This window comes from Macrobrachium rosenbergii, chromosome 24, assembly GCF_040412425.1.
Source record: "Macrobrachium rosenbergii isolate ZJJX-2024 chromosome 24, ASM4041242v1, whole genome shotgun sequence".
Lineage (NCBI taxonomy): Eukaryota > Metazoa > Arthropoda > Malacostraca > Decapoda > Palaemonidae > Macrobrachium > Macrobrachium rosenbergii.
This window is the reverse complement of record NC_089764.1, coordinates 22747472-22772156: the sequence shown is the minus strand read 5'-3', so window position 1 is coordinate 22772156 and position 24685 is coordinate 22747472. Positions and strand designations below refer to the sequence as shown.

Sequence of the window (24685 nt, the reverse complement as noted above, 5' to 3'; positions counted from 1 at the left end):
TCGCTTGTATGTAGTTTTTCCATTGTGCTCGGTATAGGAAAAAAAATATCATTTGAGATGTCATCGATCTAAGAATATTTCATGAGTATACTGAAATAATGTACAAAGAATATTTTTCTGTACTGCTGTTGTATAGAAAATTTTTCATTACAGCCGTGGGAAATTGGTTTCTGTTCATAAAAACTTAATTTTCTTCCCTAACTTGGTGTGTCAAAAACGAACAACCTAAGAGATTTGTCGGACCATTTGCAAGCTTCACTGCGGTTCTCGTATTAGAAAACAATTTGAATCCTCGTTTTCTTTTCAAGCGAGGTTGTCGATCTTTTAATCCTAATGTTTGTACGTCTTTAATATCACCTTCCAAACAATTCTGAGATGTTTATTGGCTGTACGTCCTTTTGTTATTTTTCTAAGTACATTTACGCGAGTGAAGCAGAAACTTGTTTGTCAGATTGTTCCTCTCATCATTTATCTTTCTATCTTTAATCTCAACGTTTCTCAGGTCTGAGGTATAATTTATTTTTCAGAATTGCAATTTTTTTATTCTTGTGCTTTGTGCACGTGGAATCGACATTATAAGAGAAACTGTACATAAAGAAACCTTTCACATTGGACCTTTTATATTTACCCTTTCTAAGACAATTGTAAATTAAACAGAGCTTGTATGTCGTTTCTCTCTCCGTTCTCCAGAAACGCACTGTTTTATTATTTCTTCCACAATTTCCACTATTTACTGCATATACCTTTGAGAGTCAATCTCTTTCCCTTTTGTGCTAAAATTAGTTACAAACTCACCATTAATCTTTTGCACTTGCTCGACATTCATTTTGTTTTCTCGCCTCTTGACCTCGTTTTGCCAGGTGAAATCAATAATCAGCACACGTCAGGCTTTTTACCACCTTCAAGTCTTCCCTTCACATACTTCTAAAATCAGAACAAATATCTCAAAATATAACCGTAACGAGGCAGAAAGTAATCAGAAAGCTCTAATAGTTCTCCTGAGTCCATCTTTTCTGCCAAGGGTCCAAGAGAGTGGATAATTAGAATTTTTTTGTTTTGGGTGGGGTTTGTCCATTTTTGTTCAGCCATCCTTTATAATCGCTAACTTTGTTCTTAGTATCACATGTCAGTTGTTTCCTCAGGTGTTTTTTGACTTATAGGCTGCTGTTATAACTTTACAGGCACCTGCGAGATGTATGGAGAAATGGAAATATGTAGAAATGGAAATAACACATTGGTTTTTACGAGAAGGTGATGCTCTCTCCACTGTTACAAGACGATCCATTGTTGGTTAAGTGCTGACTTTTTCAGCTGGTCTGTTTTTAGTCTTCAGTTTTTTTTTTATTTGTAAAAACTTATATGTAGTACCGTCGTTTTTTGTGCTGCTGATTACATAGTATTTGAAGAGTTGTCAAGTGATTTGTTGAGACTGGTTTAAGCATTTTGTCACTCCCAAATGAACACGTAAGATTATGTCAAATTCTGGTTGAGTCTGCCTACGTGAACAGAGAATTATTCACTCATTTCAGTTGTTGGTAATCTGTTGCCATAAAGGGAAGTTATTGTATATTTAATATTAGTAGAGTCAAAAGAGTTGAAAGAGTGAAAAGTGTTTAGATGCAAAGACGATATGGTAGAAAGTTTAGCCTATGAAATCTCTTTCAAAAAGAAAAATAAAATAAAATAAACTGGTACCTTCAAAATCATGGATATCTAAACAGTTTCTAGCTGGATTACATTAACTTACTCCAGCCTTAATTAATGTTATGTAGAAATTAGGAAAACGAATAAATCCAGAGAAAATGCTTCCCCAAAACTATTATTTTTGCATACACAAGATAAAAATGGTTGAGCTTCGTTGGACACCAGTCCTACTACTGCGATGTATATTATTCCTGTGAAAATACTTAAAATAATATGATTTCAGATATTAAATTCCTTTTTTTATTGTGGCATCGTAATGATTAGTTAAAACTAAATTCTTAAGAGCTCAAAGCACAAAGTTGCTACTTATAAACCTTTGAGCATTTTCTATATCCAGTTTTGAAACCCCTTTTTTTTTATCCGCAGAATCTGACAATTTCTGCAGCTCATTTTTTCGGATAGATCTAGACGACAATAAACCACTTTTTCTCCTAAATAAAGGGAACTAATAAGTGTTTTTTCCCGATACTCATTCCATTATTTTAACAAGGGACAATTAAGTGGCATTTTACGCGTGACACGTTTGATAAATTTCAAAACAGATACTCATTCAATTATCCCATTTGTCATGCCCAGATTAGATTCTTCTTTATACAGTGTTGAAAATACGTTTTTTTAATTAAATGAAGAGATGTTTGATGAGGTAAATAGAGAGATTCATATTTTTCAATGTGACAGCACGTAAGCGAATTAACGTTAGTAGAAGAGCTATTGACCATAAGAAAATAAAACGAAATAAGAGAAAAGTGATGATTTCAAACAAGAGTTTTTCGCTGCAAAATTCCCATCAACAGAGGGTGATCAGTTTACAGTTTTACATGTTTACATGAATATATATTTTAATGATTTTGCAAGGCAAAAGTCATTATGACGCTTTTGGGGTTTTGAAAAAAAGCTACTTATTTCTGCCCCATCTCCATTACTCAGTTACCAACATACTAATCATGGCCAGTTAATTACTTTCTGAAAGGAAAGAGGGGTTGTGATTTATCCAACATTAATAAGTGGTCTCCTGCATTTAATTGGGTTCTGTATTAAATACACGATCTCGCAACTAGGAAATTAAAGTATTAGAAATTAAAGTTATTCATTGTGATAGGGTTAATATATTGACCTTCGTGTAGATTTAACATTGTCTTTCGTATACAATCATTCTTTTATATATATATATATATATATATATATATATATATATATATATATATATATATATATATATATATATATATATATATATATAAAAGACAAAATCCACGAAGGAAAGAGAAACAAGGCCTTTCGACTTATCGTCCTTTACTTAGCTTCCTTCGTGGATTTTGTCTTTTTTATATATATTCGTCACGTTCCATATTTTCTTGATTCGGTTATACATACATACATCCATGCATACATATACATATATATATATATATATATATATATATATATATATATATATATATATATATGTATATATATATATATATATATATATGTTTAGCTGGCAAGCGCACCCAAAGATTCACTGAGTCCCAAAGAACGGATACATACATACACACATATATACATGCACATAACATACATATACACACACACACACATATATATATATATATATATATATATATATACATATACTTGTCACAGATAATGTATGAAAAGCCCAGGAACAATATACGAGCCCCTTTTGATTGAAAAATTAAATTTAAAAATCTAAAAGGATATCCATACTTACTCCTTACTCTCTATCGTTCTTCAAGGACATAAAACATGTCAAAATTAATATTTTTTTCTACTAACCTGACTCTTCGACCGCCCAAGCATGGGCCAGAATAAGCACCAACATCCTCCACCCCAACATTTCTCTTCACGTCCTCTTATCTTATCCTTCCAGAGTTCGGAGCTTGAAGAATCGACCACAGCCCCTGTTGGAAGAATTTAAGAATGAGACGTTAATTTGGCCCTGCCTTACTTTGTTCCTCTCGTTAAATGTTATTAGTTTTCTGTAAATGAAAACTATTGTGCCGGCTTTGTCTGTCCGTCCGCACTTTTTCTGTCCGCACTCATCTTAAAAATTACTGAGGCTAGAGGGCTGCAAATTAGTATGTTTGTCATCTACCCTCCAATCATCAAACATACCAAATTGCACCCCTCTATCCTCAGTAGTTTTTATTTTATTTAAGGTTAAAGTTAGCCATAATTGTGCGTCTGGCAACTATATAGGACAGGCCACCACCGGCCCGTGGTTAAAGTTTCATGGGACGCGGCTCATACAGCATTATACCAAGACCACCATAAGATAGATTTATTTTCGGTGGCCTTGATTATAAGCTGTACAGAAAACTCGATTGCGCCGAAGTTTCTTCGGGGCTTATTTTACTTGTTTTTATATTAAGATATTAAGATGGGTTGTTGCTTTATGTTAATGCTAAATGGATAAGTTATTTTTAAAGATTACCATATGTGTATGTGGTTTCGTTTGTAATGTTTATATCTTCCATACTCACAAATGAACCTGATAAAGTTTGACACATGCAGTATTTTAGTGTTTTTATTAACAGGTTTAAGTACATTTATTACAATAATCACGTTCTACAATTAAGATACCAAGATACCTTTAAGACTAGTGAACTGAGACACAATGGAAAACAGTAGATTGATAAAAAAAAATAATAAAATACATTAAAGCTACTCCCAACGACGTGCCGAGCTCTCAAATTAACTTTGCCCTTTTTTTGATGTGCCATTTCAGTTTCCCCATATTTTGAGATGAGTTTTTAAGCACATTTTCGGCTAACTGTAAAGTACCTAATTCACATTGGTCATCTCCGTTTATCAGAGATGGCTCCAGGGAAAACAAAACAGCAGTTCATGCAGTGTTCATTTTGAAACCAGTTGTCTTTGTGAATGTCCCAGTGGCAATAAACCTAATTGTACACAAGAAATGTTGATGACACTTAATTTTTCATTTTGAACTACCAGTCATTTTGATTATTATTATTATTATTATTATTATTATTATTATTATTATTATTATTATTATTATTAATTAATAGATTGATCAAACTGTAAGCATCACGATATAGAATCTACAAGGAAAATGGAAATACGGTGGCAACTTTTTCCCTTGCCACCAACGTCCACTCGAGCAGAAGAACTGAATGGCAGTTCTGCTGAAGTTTTGGTAAACAATTGCTAGTGTTCGTGTGGTCCTAAAAATAAGCTAATTTCGTTGGATCCAGAAACATTGCTGTAAAACAAATGAGGGAAGAGGTCTGTGAACATGCGGTGACAACAATGCGATATAAAAAAGAGCGACAGAATTTTGTGGTTTACACAATATTGCATAAAATAAGCGTTCACCAACGGTATTGTTTTGGGTGGTGTAGGTAAACCCTTAGCCTTGTTTATTGGAAACCATCTGTGTTCTTCAGCGATGACGCTGCCATCTATTGACAGACTTTAACATGTTACAAAAAATACAGCATTTCTCAACATCAGTTATGAGAAAGAACCCCTTCAGGTTACAGTTCAATAAAAGCGCCATTTGTATTTTTACTGAATTTATGTAGGACTGAGAACATGGAATTTGTCCAGAGAAATGTGAACAGGTTAAAATTGTTAAATCAAATTCTACAATTACACGTCTCCCTGAAAAAGCTCCTTTTGAAGCATGAGGTGAAATACAGAATTCAGCTCTTCTTTGGTATTTGAAAACAGAGGAATCATGCGTAATAAATAGGTCCATGGCCAACTCAAAGAATTCTTAACAAAAGTATCCACAGTTAATTAAGAGTGAAAAAAATGTTTCTATGGCCGTCTTAGGATATGCATTAACTATTCCGTATCAAGGACAACAACGTGTACGTTTTAGGTGTTGTTGAGTTGGACATAAGTAAAAATAAAAGTGTGAGATGTACTTTTAATAAAGGTGACCTCCCTGACGTGACCTTTAAATAGAGGAGAGATACTCCAACAACAAAAAGTTGTTAAAGGAGAATGGTCAAATTACAGTTAACAGCTACAGTTAATGGAAACACGCAAATAAAATGAACCAACCTCATATTTCTGTATAAACTTGATATTTTATCTATTAAAGAACGCAAAATGACAAGGAGAGGGGAAACTAGAGTCTACAGAAATTGTAGACTTCTCGTTATCATTCGCATTATCCTAAAGGGGAATTGCTATCATCATAAGTAAAGCGTCTAATGCGCATATTTCGAATGCAGAAAATGATTTGAAGGATTCGTACTATGAGCGTTCAATATATTATTTCGAGAGCTGAAATTCAGCTAATTAATGATTAATCCCCTGCGGGAAGTAGCAAAAGGAGAGAAGATAAAAACTCTGTAATGAAGATAATATACATTTCCTGAGAAGAAACGTAAATCGTTTTGGAATGGGGAAACTGGAACCTTAAATTCAGATAACACCGCAGTGCCTTCGGTGCGCCTCATGTGGTGCACTGTAGGCATTACTTAAGGTTGTTTGCAGCATGCCTTCGGCCCCTAACAAGAAACCCTTTCGTTCCTTTTACTGTACCTCCTTTTATATTCTCTTTCTTCCATCTAGTCCCCATCCTCTCCTAACAGTTGATTCATAGTGCAACTGCGAGGTTTTTACTGTCAGTTTCCATTTCAGCGCTGATTGACCTCATAGGTCTCAGTGCTTGGCCTCTGGCTTAAATTCTATATTCAGTCCTTAAATTCAGATAACGCTGTTCTATGTCAATCTGTTTCATGCCTGAAAAGTAATTTCAAATTGAAATTCTCTTGGTTTGTCCTAAACCACCATGTGGAGTAACCATATACCAAAGAAAACTATGGATCAAGGTTACATAGGTGTGATTTGAAAGATCTGCAAAATCATGTAACTGATATTCGGAACGCTCGTTGTGAATTGGCCTGATCCTGTCCAGTCAAGCTACCATTAAAACGGAAAAATGTCGTCTCATTAGGTAAAGGCATTTGGAAAATCGGTTATATTTTAGATACTGATGTTGTGGAAGAGAATTTCCTAATGACATGAAGCGATATTCGAAAAAGAAAGGTGAATGTGGCAATATTGAATACTGGAGATAATATGCTAAAATACAGTTTAAATTTGTTTTTCATGAGGTTTTCAAAGCAAAATTAATCACGAAAAAGGTGAGTTCCTGAATTTTTCGAGCTATGAGTTAAAAGAGGAAATGGGAAAATCGAGTTGAATGCAGACAAAAGCCTGAAAAAATTGATTGAAACCGAAAATTCTTAGAATTCAAGATGATATTAGTGAAGGAACGAAAATACGAGCAAATGTTGACGATAAATTAAAGAGGAACAAGCGTTTGCATATTTGCTGGAGAAAAGACTGTGAAACTTTTTAGTGAAAGTTAAAGAGAGTAATCTCATATTTCAAAAAAGGAAATTGCAGTAAACCTGCCCAAGGAATGTTTATCAAACTAACCAACAATTTTATGGACGGAAGAAAATGATATATTAACAGCAGAAGCGCAGGAGATCAGAGTGCAGATAGCCCCGCGTGGAAGGTAAAAATAAGATGGTCTCTCGGTCCCCGTAGAATTCTATAAAACCTTTTGGAACGATATCAAACAGGATTTTGTAATCGTAGTAAAATTTTATTTGAAAATACGATTTTTTAAAAAGGAATTAATGGGTAAATATTCTCATACTGACTAAGGGAGATTTCGAACATATATTACCAGTTGAAGGCCTATATCAAAGTTAAATGTGGATTTTAAAGTAACCGAAAAAATACTGAAGGATTGAAACATGAGTTACAACTGGTATCTTCTAAGCAGTTTAGTCGTCGTAAAAATAGACCACTAGACATTGTCAATGTCTTCATGAGTGATATTGTGGTTTACACTGATGAAATTACCCAGGAAGTAGCTTTAATAGACTTGGATTGATCAAAAGTATCTGGTCGTGTTGATCATGATTCTTTATCTGCAACTTTAGGGAATTTTGGTTTCGACAACTGTCTCATTTAATGGTACTTCAAGTATCCTAAAATATACATACATAGTAACATCTCGGATCCCATTAAAATATTTCTAAGACAGGGATATCCCTTATCCTTGATTTAATATAGTTTATCAAGAACCCATTTCAGAATGATAGAAAAAACAGCTTTTAGGGTTTGCTTTAAAGTTACTTAACAAATTTAGCCCTTTATTTTTAGTTGTACATTAACATGCCATGATTCTTATCTAATACCCATCAACCCATTTTTTTTCCAGCACATCGTCATAGCACGTTACCTGAGCCACTATTAGAAGGCTGTGAAAAGAAATTGACCCACTGAAAGGAATATTGCATAACGTAGCCTGCTTCTGTGTCCATGATAAAGGTAACAGAGAAAGAGAGAGTCTCTGCCATTGCTATCAATCCAGAGCCTCTAAATTCCATGACAAAACTGCCCAATCTTCCCTCTAATGCAAACAGTCAAAAACCTATTCACAGTTATGGAGACAAAACCTTTTATTTATGGGGGGCCGGTATGTTAACGGGCTAATTATATCAATTTATGAATATTGTTGGCGGTCCCTTGTCTCACAATCTCTGAATCGTTTAAAATTATTTATCAGTAGCGTGTTGCTACAAGGGATTTTCTCTCATGAGTTTTAGGGTAAAGCTAGCATACTTTGTCCTGTTTCTGTACACATTTGCGCTAGGTTACCCTCATCCACCATAGAGACAGGTATTTATGGCGGTTTATTTTCTCTGTGAACTACTTTTTTCTAGAATCAACATCACTAATTATTCGTCTTGTTATATTCACATAATCGTTCGGCATACCTTTGGCAATGCGCTGCTTTGGGGCATCTCAAGTGGTCAGCGAGCCTATTGGATTGTGTAATTGTAATAGCCACAATGCCCTCTTAACTTCTCGAATTCTTCGCGCTTTTTTGGATATGCTTGTCACTACAGAGCCGTAAGATCCAAGCTTAAGAAATTGAAGTGGCTGTGATGCCCGGGTCGCGGGCACTTCAATTTCTTACGCTTGGATCTTACGGCTTTGTAGTGACAAGCATATCCAAAAAAGCGCGATTAATTCGAGAAGTAAAGAGAGCATTGTGGCTATTACAATTGCATATGTATCTGGTAAAAGTGACCAGTAGATTCTACCTACTGGATTGCGTAAAAACTTGATTTTACCTTCATGCATATCTGTATCATTCAAGTTTAATTTGACTCCTCTTCACCCCCTTCAACCAGCTAAAATGAAAAATTCACTGTGTCTTTCCTTGATAGACGAGAGGTGGATGTCAATGAAATATGTCCCTGATATGAACGGCTATAACTTGAACTGTTAAACATTCATGGAAGTCACCCAGAAGAGTAAAGAATTCATAAAAGTCAACTAAAAGTGAATCATCTAAAGCGCACCGATGCCATAAAAAGGTCAGTAAAAGTAAGATTATTACCGTCCTTCGAGTCTAGATCCCTTTGGGGAATATATCAGATCCCTTTTTCAAAAGCAACCAGAAATTTTGTTGAAACGTCGCCATTGACTTCTAAAGATATGCATCTTGTTGCTAAAAGTCAGGTGACAGATGCATAACACGAATCTAATATACAACCGAGTAGAAAACTTTACTTTTTCTGATAGGGAAAATGTTTCTTGTCAGACCAAAGCATTTTGTCCACTCACAGTCAGTATGTGGCAAACTTTTGCCCCAACAAAAATGTTCGTGGGCAGTGAACTTAGATATCAAGGATTTGAGACTTTCAGTATTTGGTAAAAAAAAAAAAACTTGCATTGATGAGGCATTCTTAATTGGGGTTTTCGAAGCTTTGTTTTTGCTATTATAATGGTATCTGAAAATGAAAGTTGCTTACTCTATGAGGTTTCAAAAGCAAGAACAACTTACATAGTTTTGGGAAAAGAATTTCCTTTCATATCAAGATTCGTAAATACTAGCTACTTTGCGAGGTGCTATTACAAAATTGCTACACCTCATAACAGTACGCAAAATATTTATGCAGGAATATAAAAAAAAAATATTCGTTTAAAAATCATGAAACTTCTGTAGAAACGAGAATCCGTATCGATAATGGCAGAAATGGACGCTTTGGTTGAAAATGCGCAGAAAAATATTCTTTTACAGCATTCAAAATCCCAGGGAATTTTTAGCACAGAACAAATTTTGTACCAAGGGGTACCATTCAAGCCACTGTTTTATTGAATATTTGCTTTCGAAATAATAGGTGAACACGCCTGTGACGTAAGCGTGATGAAAACAGATATCACTCAAACGAACTTTTATGGCTGAATATGAAAGGCGGCAGATAACAACTGTTTTGCATTTTTTTATCATTTTAGCATCAACAACAGAAATGTACCTGGTGCCATAAAATTATGTATTTCTAAAGTATTTAATATCGTATTCAGTTTGTATCTGAGACAAACGTCATTCGCCTATGCAAAAAAAAAAGATACATGATACATTGTCGAAATCTGATTGACAGGACTATTTGTTATAACTAGGTATAGATTTTTCATGATATGGTCGAGAGGACTGCATGATGATTTGTTAATTGAAATTGCTGTTTAGGATTATCTTTTGGCACGTGTTTGTTATATTACATCATCGAATTATAAACTTTGCTGTTTGATGAACAACAAATCTCTCTGTGAGGAAATTAGAAGAAAATCAAGTACTAAATTTGTTAATTTATTTTTCAGAAAAGAGCCTATGCCAACTACTTTCCATCTCTCTCTCTCTCTCTCTCTCTCTCTCTCTCTCTCTCTCTCTCTCTCTCTCTCTCTCTCTCTCTCTCTCTCTTCACGCGACCAACTCTACTAACCTGGCATCTATTTGAATTGAAGTCTGAAAGTGGAGGCTAGTATTTATTTCATTTATTGTTCATAAAGATTTCGTTGGAGGACTAGCGTGGATTGCAATTGAAAAAAAAGTCAGGTTCTTTCAGTCATTAAGTCCCAGGCTCTCCCATGAGTCTAGCATCTATTATTCACAAACTAATTTTTAAAAATCTCCAGAATTTTCACATTCTCGCGGGAATATCGAATTCCGAATAAATAGGAAATTCAGTATACATACATACATACATATATTTGTATATATATATGTTTATTTACATGTATATCTACATACCTATTCATCTATATATGTATATATATATATATATATGTATATGTGTTTGTGTGTTTTAAGATACTAAAATAAATAATAGGAATGGTATGGGGTTCGGTAGCATCCGAAGTCTAATTCATATACTTACATTCCGCAACATAGCAAAAGTATTAAGGTAAAGTTTAAATATCATCGTTAGAAAAGTAGTAAAATCACCTTTCTTTGTTATTATGGGCCACTTAGCAACGTAAAATGAGAAAATAAAATAAGTAATGAGAAAAACCCAAAAATTCCAGCTTGTCAACAAAGACTCCACGGATACTCTCTAGAAAAAGGTAGACCTCAGATTCTGTTACAATAAAACCTAATGGTACCCCTTTCGAACCATTACTCCCTAAATGTCCTGTTCTGGCTATACTGCAATAACAGACCCATAGAAATAATAATACGTTACGTCCCCGCATTTTTCTGCCTAAATTCTTCAGCTGAGTTTGTGAATCTAGTGGAGTACCAGAATTATATTGGGCCGCTTCGCAACGATGGATGAGGAAAGTGTAATTCCAGGAATATATCATCCCGATGCAGTCCTCCTTCCCATCCCTGAGTTTGTCCTTGGACGTCTAGACGCTCGTAGCACGTACGAGTGAAAGGACCTTTTGGTTTTATCGAGTTACTTTATATTGCCAGGTAGGCGGTATAAAGGCAGGATACTTTTAGAATCGAGGAAAGAGTCCTCTTGGAGACAAGAAATTCCCAAAGTACGCTAGTCTTATTGAGACGCTATCGTCAACGCAAGTGACGCCAGTGAACTGAATAGCCTTGTTGAAAGGTTCTTCGAAAAATCAGTCCCGGGTTCCATAAAGGGATAGAAAGTGGTAAGGTGCTTTCCCTACCTTGAAGTAACGATAGACGTCTGGACCCTCATCTCTTGGAAGGGCATTCTATACGAAGCCCATGAATATAAAAGAAGTCTAACGTCTGCCTTCGCTACCCATTGGCAAAGTACATGCAGTAAGCTGGGCCATGCTCGTCAAGTTATAATAAACAACAGTTTAGACGACAGTAGGCAGTGATAATGAAATCGACCAAAAAAAAGGAGAAATTCGTAATGAACCCACAGATAGAATAGACACGAAGGAGAAGCTTTTTATAAATTATATATAGGCATTTTTTCCCGCAAACAAAGTCACTAAGAAAGATTCAGTAATGAAATATTGGCCGTTAAAAGTAGCATCCCTTGTAAAAAAAAAAAGCAGTAAAAAAAACAAAAGCGAAAAAACAGAGTATGGATAAGTGCTGACCCTTTTGCAAATACCCTACAGGGTGCCTCATTAGACACCTCCTGTATTTATAATTTTTAAATTTAATGCGCTTTACGCTTCCTACTTCAATTGCCCTTTTGCCTTGTTGTTCCCATCCCTTCTTTCCACCTTCGCCGTGCTCCAATTTCCCCACAACATTAATGCATTACCGACGAAGAGGGGGGAAAGTGGGAGGAAATCTACTTAAGTTATAATGTACTTCTGAATGCCTAATACCCGGCATTTTCTCAACCTCCAACGTGAAAGGAACACGCAATAAGCAGCTTAATTTTACCATAAAAATATTAATAACAGTTACGAAAGGCATTCCAGCTATGAATTTAAAGTGCCTAATCTTCTTTTATACCAGAAGTAATGCCTCGTCTGAGGAAATTCCTGTGGAGGAACGTTTTTTTCTTTTTATCTCACACTCTCTCGCTTGACGACTCTTAAGGAGCATTTTTGCTTGACAATCCTCCAGGTATTTCTCTCAATAGTCCCTACGTGCTGTAATCCCGTGACTTTTCTTTTCGATTTTAGCTGTAGGATTAATATGACAAAGAAATGTTTTATAAAGGAATATGGAAATAGTCAAGATAAATTTAAGCCATAAAGTTCTCCACTCAACGTCAAAAAAAAAAAAAGACTTCGTGACGTAAGAGAATTGAGAGAAACCTCAGAGAACTCTGATGTTCATAAACAATGGATATTCCTCGACTCACAAGGCGGTTATTGCTTATCAAATTACTTTGAATTCCTTTATGAAATGCTTAATTCAACGAGGTCGACCACTAGACATCCCTAATAAATCCTGAGCGAACGCTGATGAGGGTCAAATCCTGCGGTGTACTGCAGGCATTAAACGGTGTTTGCAGCGTCGATTCTGCACCTAGCTGCAACCACATTTTAGCTTTTTGCTTTACCTCCAAACCCTTTTCCTATATTCCATCTTGCTGTCCAACCACTCCCATTCCCTCTTTTCACTGTCCTAAGGGCTGAAAGTGTCCCAGCCCAGTGCTTGGCTTTATAGCCTAACAGTCACAAACCATACTTTATTACAGACACCACATTGCTTTAACATACATGCAGTAGTGTTGTCCTCTACGTTAGGCAGCGCTTTGTATTCACCTCTGTAAATATTTGTTCTCGGTGATGGAAGTGCAAATGTCCAAAAAATAAAAAAAAAAAAAAACTGTTTTTACAAAATTGTCACACAGTGTCATGGAGAATTTCCTTTTCACTCCTCTAAACACAGCTGCCATCCTGTCAGAGAAAGTGTTGAGCTTAAAATGCGCACGTACCGACGAAATATGAGAATACGTGTCCCTGGGAAGGAAGAGAGGATGAAAATGTCAAGACATTTCGTGTGAAGAATGAATAATTTTGTTTGGAAAAATTCTATTATTTTGTTGTTGTTTATTTTCGTTCAAGGACTTTTACGCCTCTTTGTTGAATAATGACTCGCCCGCAGACTGCATTTAGCCGCTTATAACGTCAGTATTTGGCAATCAAGGGGAATGGCGACGGAAAGTTTTGACACTTTCTAAAAAGTTTGGAACCAAGTTAAGATTGAAAGCTAATAAGGAAAATTCGTCCATTAGTCTATAAAGAACGGGAGGAATATGAATTTATAAAAACCAGAATTCCAAAACGTCTGTCAATCAAAATATGGAGTGGTTTTTAAACAAGGCATGTTTATTTATTTTCGTTGATAATTAGGCGTCGATATTTTCGTGAGAATTTGGACGCATTAAGGTCCAAGAACAACTTCATCGGAATGCTGGTTGTAACGCATAGACTGAGAGAGAGAGAGAGAGAGAAATTATTTACCAAACCTTTTAGATTTACATTCTTAATTTATTTTTAATGTTTACAGAATAGTAATCACCGATTAACAGGCTGTTTGAGATATTATGATTATCTAACTTACATGGCGCTGAAGCCCTTGTTCCTTTTTCTCGTTCTTCTCTCCCCTTTAAGAATGAAACTTAACTTATTCAACACTCACGTTAGAATTTAAATTTGCCTGGCACAAACGATTTTCGATGCAGCCTGAACGTCCTCCCTCTCGTTTTGAAGAAAACATTCTGTTGCTCGCTCCTCCGTACCAAGTTCCTCCTTGTATCCAGTAATCAAAACGACTTCCCAGTGAGAGTCTGCAACATCCCTGCATTCCCTTGTTTAATTATGGACTGTCGACAATAGAGTAAGAAGTATGTCATGACACTCCGCATCTTAATCACGTGTGTTTGGTCCTTTCGCATTTCTTTTTTTTAACTTGTGGGTGGTGCAAGTTTAGTCAACAGCAGAGACTTTACAAATGTCCATCTCCAACCCCTTCCAAACCATCCGCGCCCAACATATGTGGCTGTCAGATTTTCTCGGCGTAAGACATGAGAGATTGAGGCTAGCGTTCCAGCCTTTGTGATGCTGGGTTGATGTCCTGGTACCTCCCAGTCACCCCCCAGTTTCCAGGCTACCGGTACCCTTACTGGTACACAGTTACTGGGTTTCCTAGGCAGGTGCTAGTACTCCAAGTGAGTCAAGCTGATTGCTCTGAGTGATTTTGAAGGAGCGAAATGTCTGATGTAACGGCGAGGACCCACAAGCTGTGGCTGATCCTTGGTAAGGTAACTAGTTCTCGCCTTAAAATAGATATTGCAATAGAGTGTTACTAAACGTCTATTCAGTAAAACAACTGCTCACTACAATTGTTACAAAGATATTACGGAAATAAGTTTATACACCTGAAAAATTAATGTCCACAATCGAGTGACGCCAAGAGGCTTTATCAATCCGTTTTCAGCAACCTGTAAAGTATATTTTTATTATAAGCTATTGGCGAATTTATCTGCAATATCCTTGGTGAAAAATATGATGTAAAAGTAGTAATTCCTGTTAAAAAATATATTACCTTTTATCGCATGAGGCGCTGAGGTAACACATAAAAAAGGAAAAGAATTGTTCTGTGCAGTCACACATTCTATTTCCTTTATTCTTTCATGAAAGATTGTTTGAGATATATGTTCTGTTTACTAACACAAAACCATATCTATACAGTCATCATTTTGAACGTAGTGCTCTAAAAAAAAACTGAAGTAGAGAAACTGCACCTTTTTTATTTTCAAATTTATGTCCCAAGCGTCAAAAGCGCCCCAGGATTGTCGCCGATCTGAAAGGCTGCCCGTTCTTTGTATTTTTAATGGAGGTGTCCATCTCTGCCGTGAAAATATGAATCCTCTCTCTCTCTCTCTCTCTCTCTCTCTCTCTCTCTCTCTCTCTCTCTCTCTCTCTCTCTCTCTCTCTCTATCTCTATATATATATATATATATATATATATATATATATATATATATATATATATATATATATATATATATATATATATATATATTTTTTTTTTTTTTTTTTTTTTTAAATGAAGATACTGGATGTGCACGAAGGTACCGTTGAAGCAGGACTGTATCTTATTTCCTGAACAAAAAAAAAAAATCTATATACATACCTATCTATTTGTTTACAATAAAAAAAATTCTTTGGCACTGCGGAATCGTTTCTTGTGCGTTTTCATTCAATATGAAAGGATGATTTTTCATTTTACGATATAATAGCTTCAAAAAATGAGAGCCAAAACCCTTTGATAATTTAGTAAACAACGGCCACAACGATTCTGTATCAAGTGAATCTATTTGTCACTCATACAAAGCTCGCTTTTATTTAGATGTGGGTTCAGTCGCTGAAAGAATTTGTGTTGATTTTTCTGTCCTCTTCAAAAGGTATGAATTATTTTTACATCGCAATTGATTGTGTATATGTGTGTGGGTGTGTGTAAGAGAGAGAGAGAGAGAGAGAGAGAAATCTAGAATAATGAAAAGTTACTTTAAGTAGAAAGAACACTAGAGAACATTGAAAATTCTGTTACGTTAAGGTATCAGTCATCGCTATAGATGTCTCCCAGGGCAAAGGGAGGTAACAATTTAGTCGTCAACCGCAAATATGACTTGTTTTATTTATATATATTTGTGTGTGTGTGTGTGTATGTGTGTGTGCATTACAGGATAAGAGGTAGGAAAGAGGCACAAAAAGATAATCTTAACTGAAAGTAGTCCTAGATCGATGGAGTAAGTATTGTGAAGAAGGGAAAACAGAATTTCATGAGATGTCAAGTGGTTTGACCTGGGTTGAATAGTGTTCCCCAGGCGGAGGAAATGTCCCAAAGCAGTGGGTGAGAGGGATAAATAAACATTCATATGAAGGTAAATGTAATCCAGTGCTTGGTAGGATTTTAACTGAAAAAGTAAGCCATGTCAAGAGGATTACTACGGCAAGAACAATGTCGGTTTAAGGATATGTTTGTATAGATCAGGCATTTATTATGAAACAGTTTTGTTAGAAGTTTGGGCGCACATCTTCCTGAAAAAGAAAGATGAAGATGTATTTGACAGAGAGGTAGTGTGAATGCTGTTGAAAATATGTGGTATAGAGCACACTTTCCCAACCCTGGGGTCGCCAAGCATTTTTTCTTGGGTCGCCAAGCACTCACAAGTCTCACAACATCGAAAAATATGAATTCCCTACTATGAGGTGTTTTCAGCATATGCAGTATTTCTGTGTTGCCATAATTATAAAGTATATTACTGCTGATTATGCATCAAAAATTTTTCTTTTAATGCAAATGTGCTCACCACCAATACTGTCTCAAGACATTTATAAGCAACTTTGCTGGCTTCATAAATCTACTCATGTATATATTTATGTACAGAAAATTTTAACGTATGTTTAATACTGGTGTACGCAGTGGGGTCGCGGTTATAGCTGGAGGAGCACGATTGGGGTCACCTGCGAAAAAGGTTGGGAACCACTGGTATAGAGGATAGCGTTAGGAATGGTCACAAAATTTGTGATGGAAGCAAAGCTCGAGATCGAATATGTAGATGATAAACTGACCTTCCGGTGTAGAAGTGGAAGTGAGGAAAGAATGCCTGATGGCTTCTTGTCTAATACGTTTATGGGAGGAATGATTCAAGAAGTCAGTGAACTGACAATGGACGTACGTCAAACTTAGGCTATGCGACGAGAAAAATGAGTCATAAATGGAAAGTATAATGTGTGATGTTTGCATATGAAACAATATTGATTAAGGCTAGCGAAGATTAACGGCAGGTAAACGGGTAGAACAGTTGGAACTGTATCAAAGCACGTGCAAGAACAGGACGTTGAAAGCAAATGAGACAGTAAATTTATGAGGATGAATTTAAACAAAGAAGATGAAGCAATGAATTTTAAAAGAGATAACGAGATAGAAGTCTTTTTCTCGGATAGGGCCACCGCAGGACTTTTGTAGGTATGGAAAGATATGAAAAGAGAACAAACTTGATACGTGGGGGACTATTGGACTTCAAGGCCTTGGGAAGAAAAATCCCAGACTGCATTTGTAATAGAATGAATATATTATATACAAAATGACAACTATTTTATTAATGACAATTTGAGAGAAAAAGGGAGTGTAAATAAAGTAAATTATGGGTAAATTTGAGCAAGTACTTTAAGGAAATTGTAAATTGTCAGAAGACTATTAATTTTCATAAATTGTGATTGAATGTAAAGCAGAGGGAATTTGGATCAGTTGTTTCTTATGGAACTATTATGTCAGTGGCATTACAGTAAGTGGGAAAACCTACTATAAAACTGATAAAAATTGCAATTGTAGTTTTCTGTAAAAGAAAACTATTGCGCCGGCTTTGTCTGCCCGTCCGCACTTTTTCTGTCCACCCTCAGATCTTGAAAACTACTGAGGCTAGAGGGCTGCAAATTGTTAAGTTGATCATCCACCCTCCAATCATCAAACATACCAAATTGCAGCCCTCTAGCCTCAGTAGTTTTTATTTTACTTAAGGTTAAAGTTAGCCATGGATCGTGCGTCTGGCAGCTCTTTCTGGAGGCGTGCTAGTAACTGAAGCGCTACCGGTAGTAGCTGATAGTTTTATGCAGCATTATACGTTGTACAGAAAACTCGATTGTGCAGAAGAAACTTCGGCGCATTTTTTACTTGTTTAGAGTAGTGACGACGAACACATAATGTAAAAGGGAATTTGCTGTTATATGCAGATGGGAGAGTGATGTAAATGTTATTATGGGAGAGCGTCAAATCAGTTTCATTGGCTGTTGAATATTTTCATTTGCATATTGATGCGAGGGATTAGGTAAGAGACAGGGGATGTAGGTTGCTATGTTGAAGGATAAGCAGAGGGACTTTCTGGACAGAGGTAAGAGGGCCATTGTGTGTATGGAGAATCAGCGAGTTTCCGAGTCTCTCCAGCACCTATAAAGCAGCTGATGACAGGGAAGCTTTATGCATGGAAGAGGCACTGTTGATGTAGCAGCTAAAAGGAGAATGTGGCAGTGAGCCCGCTTCAGATGAATCCTCTTACTGGACACACACACACACACACAGTATACAAACACGCACACACAGACATATATATATATATATATATATATATATATATATATGTATATATGTGTGTGTGTGTGTGTGTGTGTGTGTGTGAATTTTTGCCTACTGTACATGCGTGATTTTTTCTTATATTCTGAAATATTTAGCCACAAAGACCGTTCAGTAACAAATCCACTGTACCTTTAAAATAACTTGCACCATTACCAGGTGTTTCTGATTATTGTTGTTTAGTAGACAAACGCTTGGGTACGAATCCTGGCCAGGAAAGAACTTAGCAGGTACAGTTCCCTTTGGGTGTTAATTATTCGAAAGATGTACCCTGAAATCTACATTTATAATTAATTTCTAGACATTCATTTACGTTTAGGTATCGCAATAATGCGAGTTGTTACGGATTATAGTCATTTTTGTATTAGCTCCTGTAATCTTAATTCATTTCGGTTTGATGCAGATAAGATTTGTTATATTTGAAACTACCGATACTTTCGTTTCTGTATTCGTTTATGTGACTGCTTCTTTGTTAATTTATTGAATTATCTCGAACATATATGAAACGGCCGTTTTCTCATGTCCGAGAACCCCTTTCACGGTGTATAACAGCAGACAGTCAGATTTGTGCAAAAATCCCAAACAAACTTCGGTTTCAGACTTCTGAAAAGTGCCATTTCTTCTCTTTTCGTTCACTTGCTAATTAGGCTCTCTCTCTCTCTCTCTCTCTCTCTCTCTCTCTCTCTCTCTCTCTCTCTCTCTCTCTCTCTCTCTCTCTCTCCATTTTCATTTAATGTAAATTTTGCCCAAAAGTACATAAACTGTATCCATGTCAGTGAATACGTAAGCACAATCTTCTCTTCCACTATGGAATTGCAGCTTAAAAACTCTCCTTTTTCCATCACAATACGTTGCCATTTCTACACGGAGATTTTTACCGCATTTATCTCCTTTCCTAAGCGCATGCATTCACCAAAACCCTGGCGCTCAGTGACCACATCCAATACACATTTTTCAAACATTTTGGCCTTATATTCCATTTTCAGTGTCTTCACATTTTCGTCTCTTTTGAGTGTTTTAAATGTGATAAAAAACATTAAGAAGTAGAGTAGCTTCATAATAAGGTATGATCTATTCAGGTATTAAAGTGATGTATTTATGTCTGTGTTCTCTCTCTCTCTCTCTATATATATATATATATATATATATATATATATATATATATATATATATATATATATATATATATATGGAGAGAGAGAGAGAGACAACACACGCATACCTACATCATTTTAATCTTTGAATAGATTATACCTTATCATCAAGCTACTTTACTTCATGAATATTTTTGTATTATAATTAAAATGAGTAAAAAGAGATCAAATATACAGTATATATATATATGTGTATATATATATATATATATATATATATATATATATATATATATATATATATATATATATATATATATATATATAGGTATATCAATATATAAATTTCTGACTCACATCAGGATCGAACCCAGGTCTTTCAATTCGATCCTGATGAGTCAGAAATATATTTCTATTCCACACGTGATTATGTGTGTTGATTATTATATATATATATATATATATATATATATATATATATATATACATATATATATACATATATATATATACATGAGTGTGTGTATGGGTGCACGTATGTGTACGTATCAGTCTGTCTGCTTACGCCTGCAAGTATGAACACGCTCTGTAAAATGACGTTCAGATCTCGCTATAAGAACGATAGATTGCACTAGGTTTTCGGTTACTGCTCCACTCAAGAGCAACATCAGAGCAATGAAGGTGGAAAGACTCCCTTAGCGATGGTCATCTATCCTTAGATCCCAGGTTCAGTTTTTGAAGAGGACTAGATAGTTAATAGAATCTTTCTAACGGTGAACAGCTCCACTAAATTTTACCGTGAAAGTAGAATTCCTTTTTGTTAGTATTTCTCACCAGTGTTTACCAGGGACCTAAAAGATAGATGATACATTTTCTTTATTGACTTTCTCCTTATTCGTATTCTGATTCGGTAGAGAGATGATAGAATTTCACTGCGCAGCTGAATAATGGGGTACAATAATAGCATTTTCGTCACTCGATGGTTTTGTTTTTTTTTTCCTTCAGACCCATTCACGGATAAGATTAAAAAAATGAACCGAAGACATAAATATGTAAATATGGCACACAGCCACATGAGTTTTGGTTAGTCTTTCCTGAAAATTTAAACTATAATTTAATTTGATTTAATTTAATTTAATTTTATTTTATTTTATTTTATTTTAACATCCCGATTCGTTTTATTTGCTCATTGTTAATAAGCTAGTTAAATCCTTATTAATGTTTTGAAATATTTATTACCACATTTTTTGTTAATAAGCAAGTTAAATCCTTATTAATGTTTTGAAATATTTATTACCACATTTTTTTTACTTTAACTCATTCAACACCCGGATTCGCTTGATTTGCTCATTGATAATGGATTAGATCAATTTTTAAGTAATATGAATTATTTTTGATCACTTAATCTTTTCCCTTTTCAACTTTTTAATGCTTATAAATGAATCTTAAATAAAGAATGGCAATTTTTTTACTTTTCATAAACTCATTCAACACCCGGATTCGTTTGATTTGCTGACTGATAATGGATTAGATAAATTTTTAAGTAATATGAATTATTTTTGATCACTTAATCTTTTCCCTTTTCAACTTTTTAATGCTTATAAAAGAATCTTAAATAAAGAGTGTCAAATACTGAAGAATAAAATAGAGACTGCTCTGGTTTCCAACTCTGTACATTGCATCGGAGCTGCCTTGCTTTATATTTCAGTATACCTCAACACTAATTAGACATCACTGGCAAAGCGTCAACCATTTATTATTTTCAGCATCGATCCCTAGTCAGCCAGCGTTTGGGTATTGTGCGCTGGCCCAAATACCGCCACTGAAGTTTTTCTAAACCATAAACCTCGAGACAATACTCATTTTCCTTCAGGTGCTAGTTTGGAGAACTTTTGGTTTGATCAGCTAAAGGAATTCGATGGAAATATCGACGTTAATGACATGCGTAGCTCGGATGCCTGAGAAAGCATTGCATAATTGATTGTTGGTTTATGAAAATTAATCATGTTTTATTTCCAGTTGGAAAGCTCAATTTATGCCATTCATATCAAAGTATTCAATGAGATGTTTAATGTATGTAAAGTTGGTATTTTCATGCCTGTAACCCCTGCCCAATCTAGCGTGAAATTCCCACATGCCCAGGTACTGTAATTTATGGAAACTCAAACAGTACACGATAGTAATGACAGTGCTACAAGGCTTTGTATAATTCGGGAATCGTCCATGTCCTTTGATTCCCACAAGTCACACACACACACACACACACACACACACACACACACACACACACACACACACACACTTTCCAACACGTCTTCAGAGGAGACGGAGTTAGAATTGTGGAACCTTCCAGGTTTTCAGTCCGTCTTAACTGACGAGGCTACTGGTTCTATGTCTTTGTTAACCAGACTGATGTTATACCCGTCCACGGTTATGTTGGCAGGTAGGTGGTAAGTTAGGACCCTGCTAATGCAGTCCTAGTGCTCTACTGTTGACACACACACACAAACACGCATATATATATATATATATATATATATATATATATATATATATATATATATATATATATATATATATATATATATATGTGTGTGTGTGTGTGTGTGTGTGTGTTACAGTATGTGTGTGTGTGTGTGTATGTGTCCACGTGTGCTTGAGTTTAAGAGGAATGGAAGCAGACCAGAGTTGATGCCCGAACTTCTCCCTTTTGTACGTGTAATTGGCACAGGTGCAATAACTTAGTACCGTTCTGGTCTCCATTGATCTTGTGCTTCATTCTCTGCTGAAAGTTTATTTTTCTTATGTCATTTAAAATTTGATACAATTAAACTAAACAAGTTTCTTTTTGTCGATAAAGATAATAGGTTGTTTACGTTTTACGTCCAATTATGTCTGATTGGGGTTAAGGCATACTGAAATATAAACAAGTCAGCTCCAGTGCAATGGATCGAGATGAAAATTAGAACATTTTCTATTATTTTCAGTATCTGACAAATCTTATTCAAGATTCTTATTTATTACTATATCATTGTCGGGCTGTCCATAAGATGAAAGTGCTTGTTCCAATCTATTCTTCATTATTTCTTTTCGTGACAAGAGATATATTTTATACTTGTGACATTCAACTTACGCAATTGTTACGCACGCTCACGCACACAAACACAGACATGTGCATGTACAATATATATATATATATATATATATATATATATATATATATATATATATATATATATATATATATATATATATATACAATATATACATATATACATATATATACAATAATATATGTATATGTATATATATATATATATATATATATATATATATATATATATATATATATATAATCCTTTCATACCTTCATACAATAAAGGGAAAGTGGATGGTATTGTTCATTTTACCGTCGGTGCCAAAGACCAATAATGCGTCAGCTGCTAGTTCGTGACTGAAGTGCTACCAGAAAATTTTTGAGAAAATTTGAAGCCATAAAATATAAAACCTGATTTCTCCGCTGCAACAACACAGGCCGTTGGCACTTCTTAAAGCAGTGATGCCAGGTTGCGTTTGTTTCTGGTGTTTGTTATACCTGTCAGTGATTATAGACTGACCTGATGTAATGTGGTTGCGTATTTTATATTGCTACTACTATGAGTAGTAGTAGTAGTGGTGGTAGCTGCATTAATAGCAATATTTGGTGAGGTAGTATTGCTGGGAAATTTGTTAGCAGTTTATTTATACATGCGTAAAGAACTGTAGTTATGATGCAAGAAAGTGATCATTAAAAATACTGACAACTGGAAATATATAAAAAAAAAACTGGAACCAGATAAGCAACTAACATTCCAAAAGGACACAGTAAGGTTTATAAAATGCCAACAAACAAAGCAAGTCGCCATAAGCAATCTCTAAGTCAGCCAGAAAAACGGCCTTTGTTTGAAGAGGGCAGAGGCACACAGGCAGGATGGGCAGTTAAAGTTAGTGACGGAGTTAATGACCGAACCGTCGGTTCCCGGGGCATTTTCTCAGACGCGATCTTTGGGGCAGTGATTTAGAAGGGCAATCAGGGAAATTTGGAAGGATGTCGTAAAGCGTGAGGAGTTAGCAGGGCCTTTACGTGAGAATGTCGTCTTTAACAGGCGTCCTTTAGCCGAGAGCATCCAATGGCAAAATCCCTCCAAGACAGCGAGGGAAGATCATAAAGGATCTCGCTTCTTCTCGGAGAGACAAGGCCATCACCTGTGATTTTTCGTACAAATATTTGGTGATATATAGATTCCTTCTCTCGTGCATGTGTGTGTGTGTGTGAGAGAGAGAGAGAGAACTACATTTGCAGGCTTCTTATTTTTCATTTGTGCTCAAGAAAACTTTTGTTTTATATTAGCACTTACGAATTTGTTTTCCTCTTCCCATATTTAAAGGTGACCTGGCTAAGTTGCAGTGTCATTGTTCTTGCTCCGGTGTGGTTGTTTATGATATTTCTTTTGTAAGTTAGGATTTTCCCCTCTGCCTGACCAAATTGCAACTTCAGTTTCATTACCGCCACACACACACACACACACACACACACACACACACACACACACACACACACACACACAAAGCCTTGGCCGTTCGATCAGTGAAGGCAAGCAACGTTGGACCTATTCAGTGCTTTGATGAGGAACCAGTATCCAGACACTGTCAACACAAAAGTGGAACAGGTGTAGGACTCAAAATTATTTCAGATACCACCTTGCTGAGCCATCTCCTAAAATTTCTAGCATCATTACAAATGAAAGAAGTTTACCGTCTGTCATATCGTTAGGCAATTTCACATTAATCACATCATTAATTAAGTGATGTAAAATTTGCCCAAATTGTGCCACTGCTAATCATTATTAGATAGCTGAATTACCCAAAACAAGTTCATATGTTAGACTTGATGCCTAGCTTTAAAATAATAATCTTATGCTAGGTGACTGGTAAAATCCACCTTTACATGATAGAACGG

The 24685-nt window shown here is 35.5% G+C and overlaps 1 protein-coding gene across 1 annotated transcript in view; it reads right to left on the bottom strand.

Annotated features, from left to right (window-relative positions):
• LOC136851747 (hemicentin-2-like) overlaps nt 1-24685 on the bottom strand; it is a 51123-nt gene that overhangs the window by 10832 nt on the left and 15606 nt on the right. Inside the window, exon 2 of the mRNA XM_067126072.1 lies at nt 3484-3608. Within this exon, the coding sequence (XP_066982173.1) occupies nt 3484-3544 (61 nt within the window). The 5' untranslated portion in view covers nt 3545-3608. The remainder of the gene's footprint in view (nt 1-3483; nt 3609-24685) is intronic.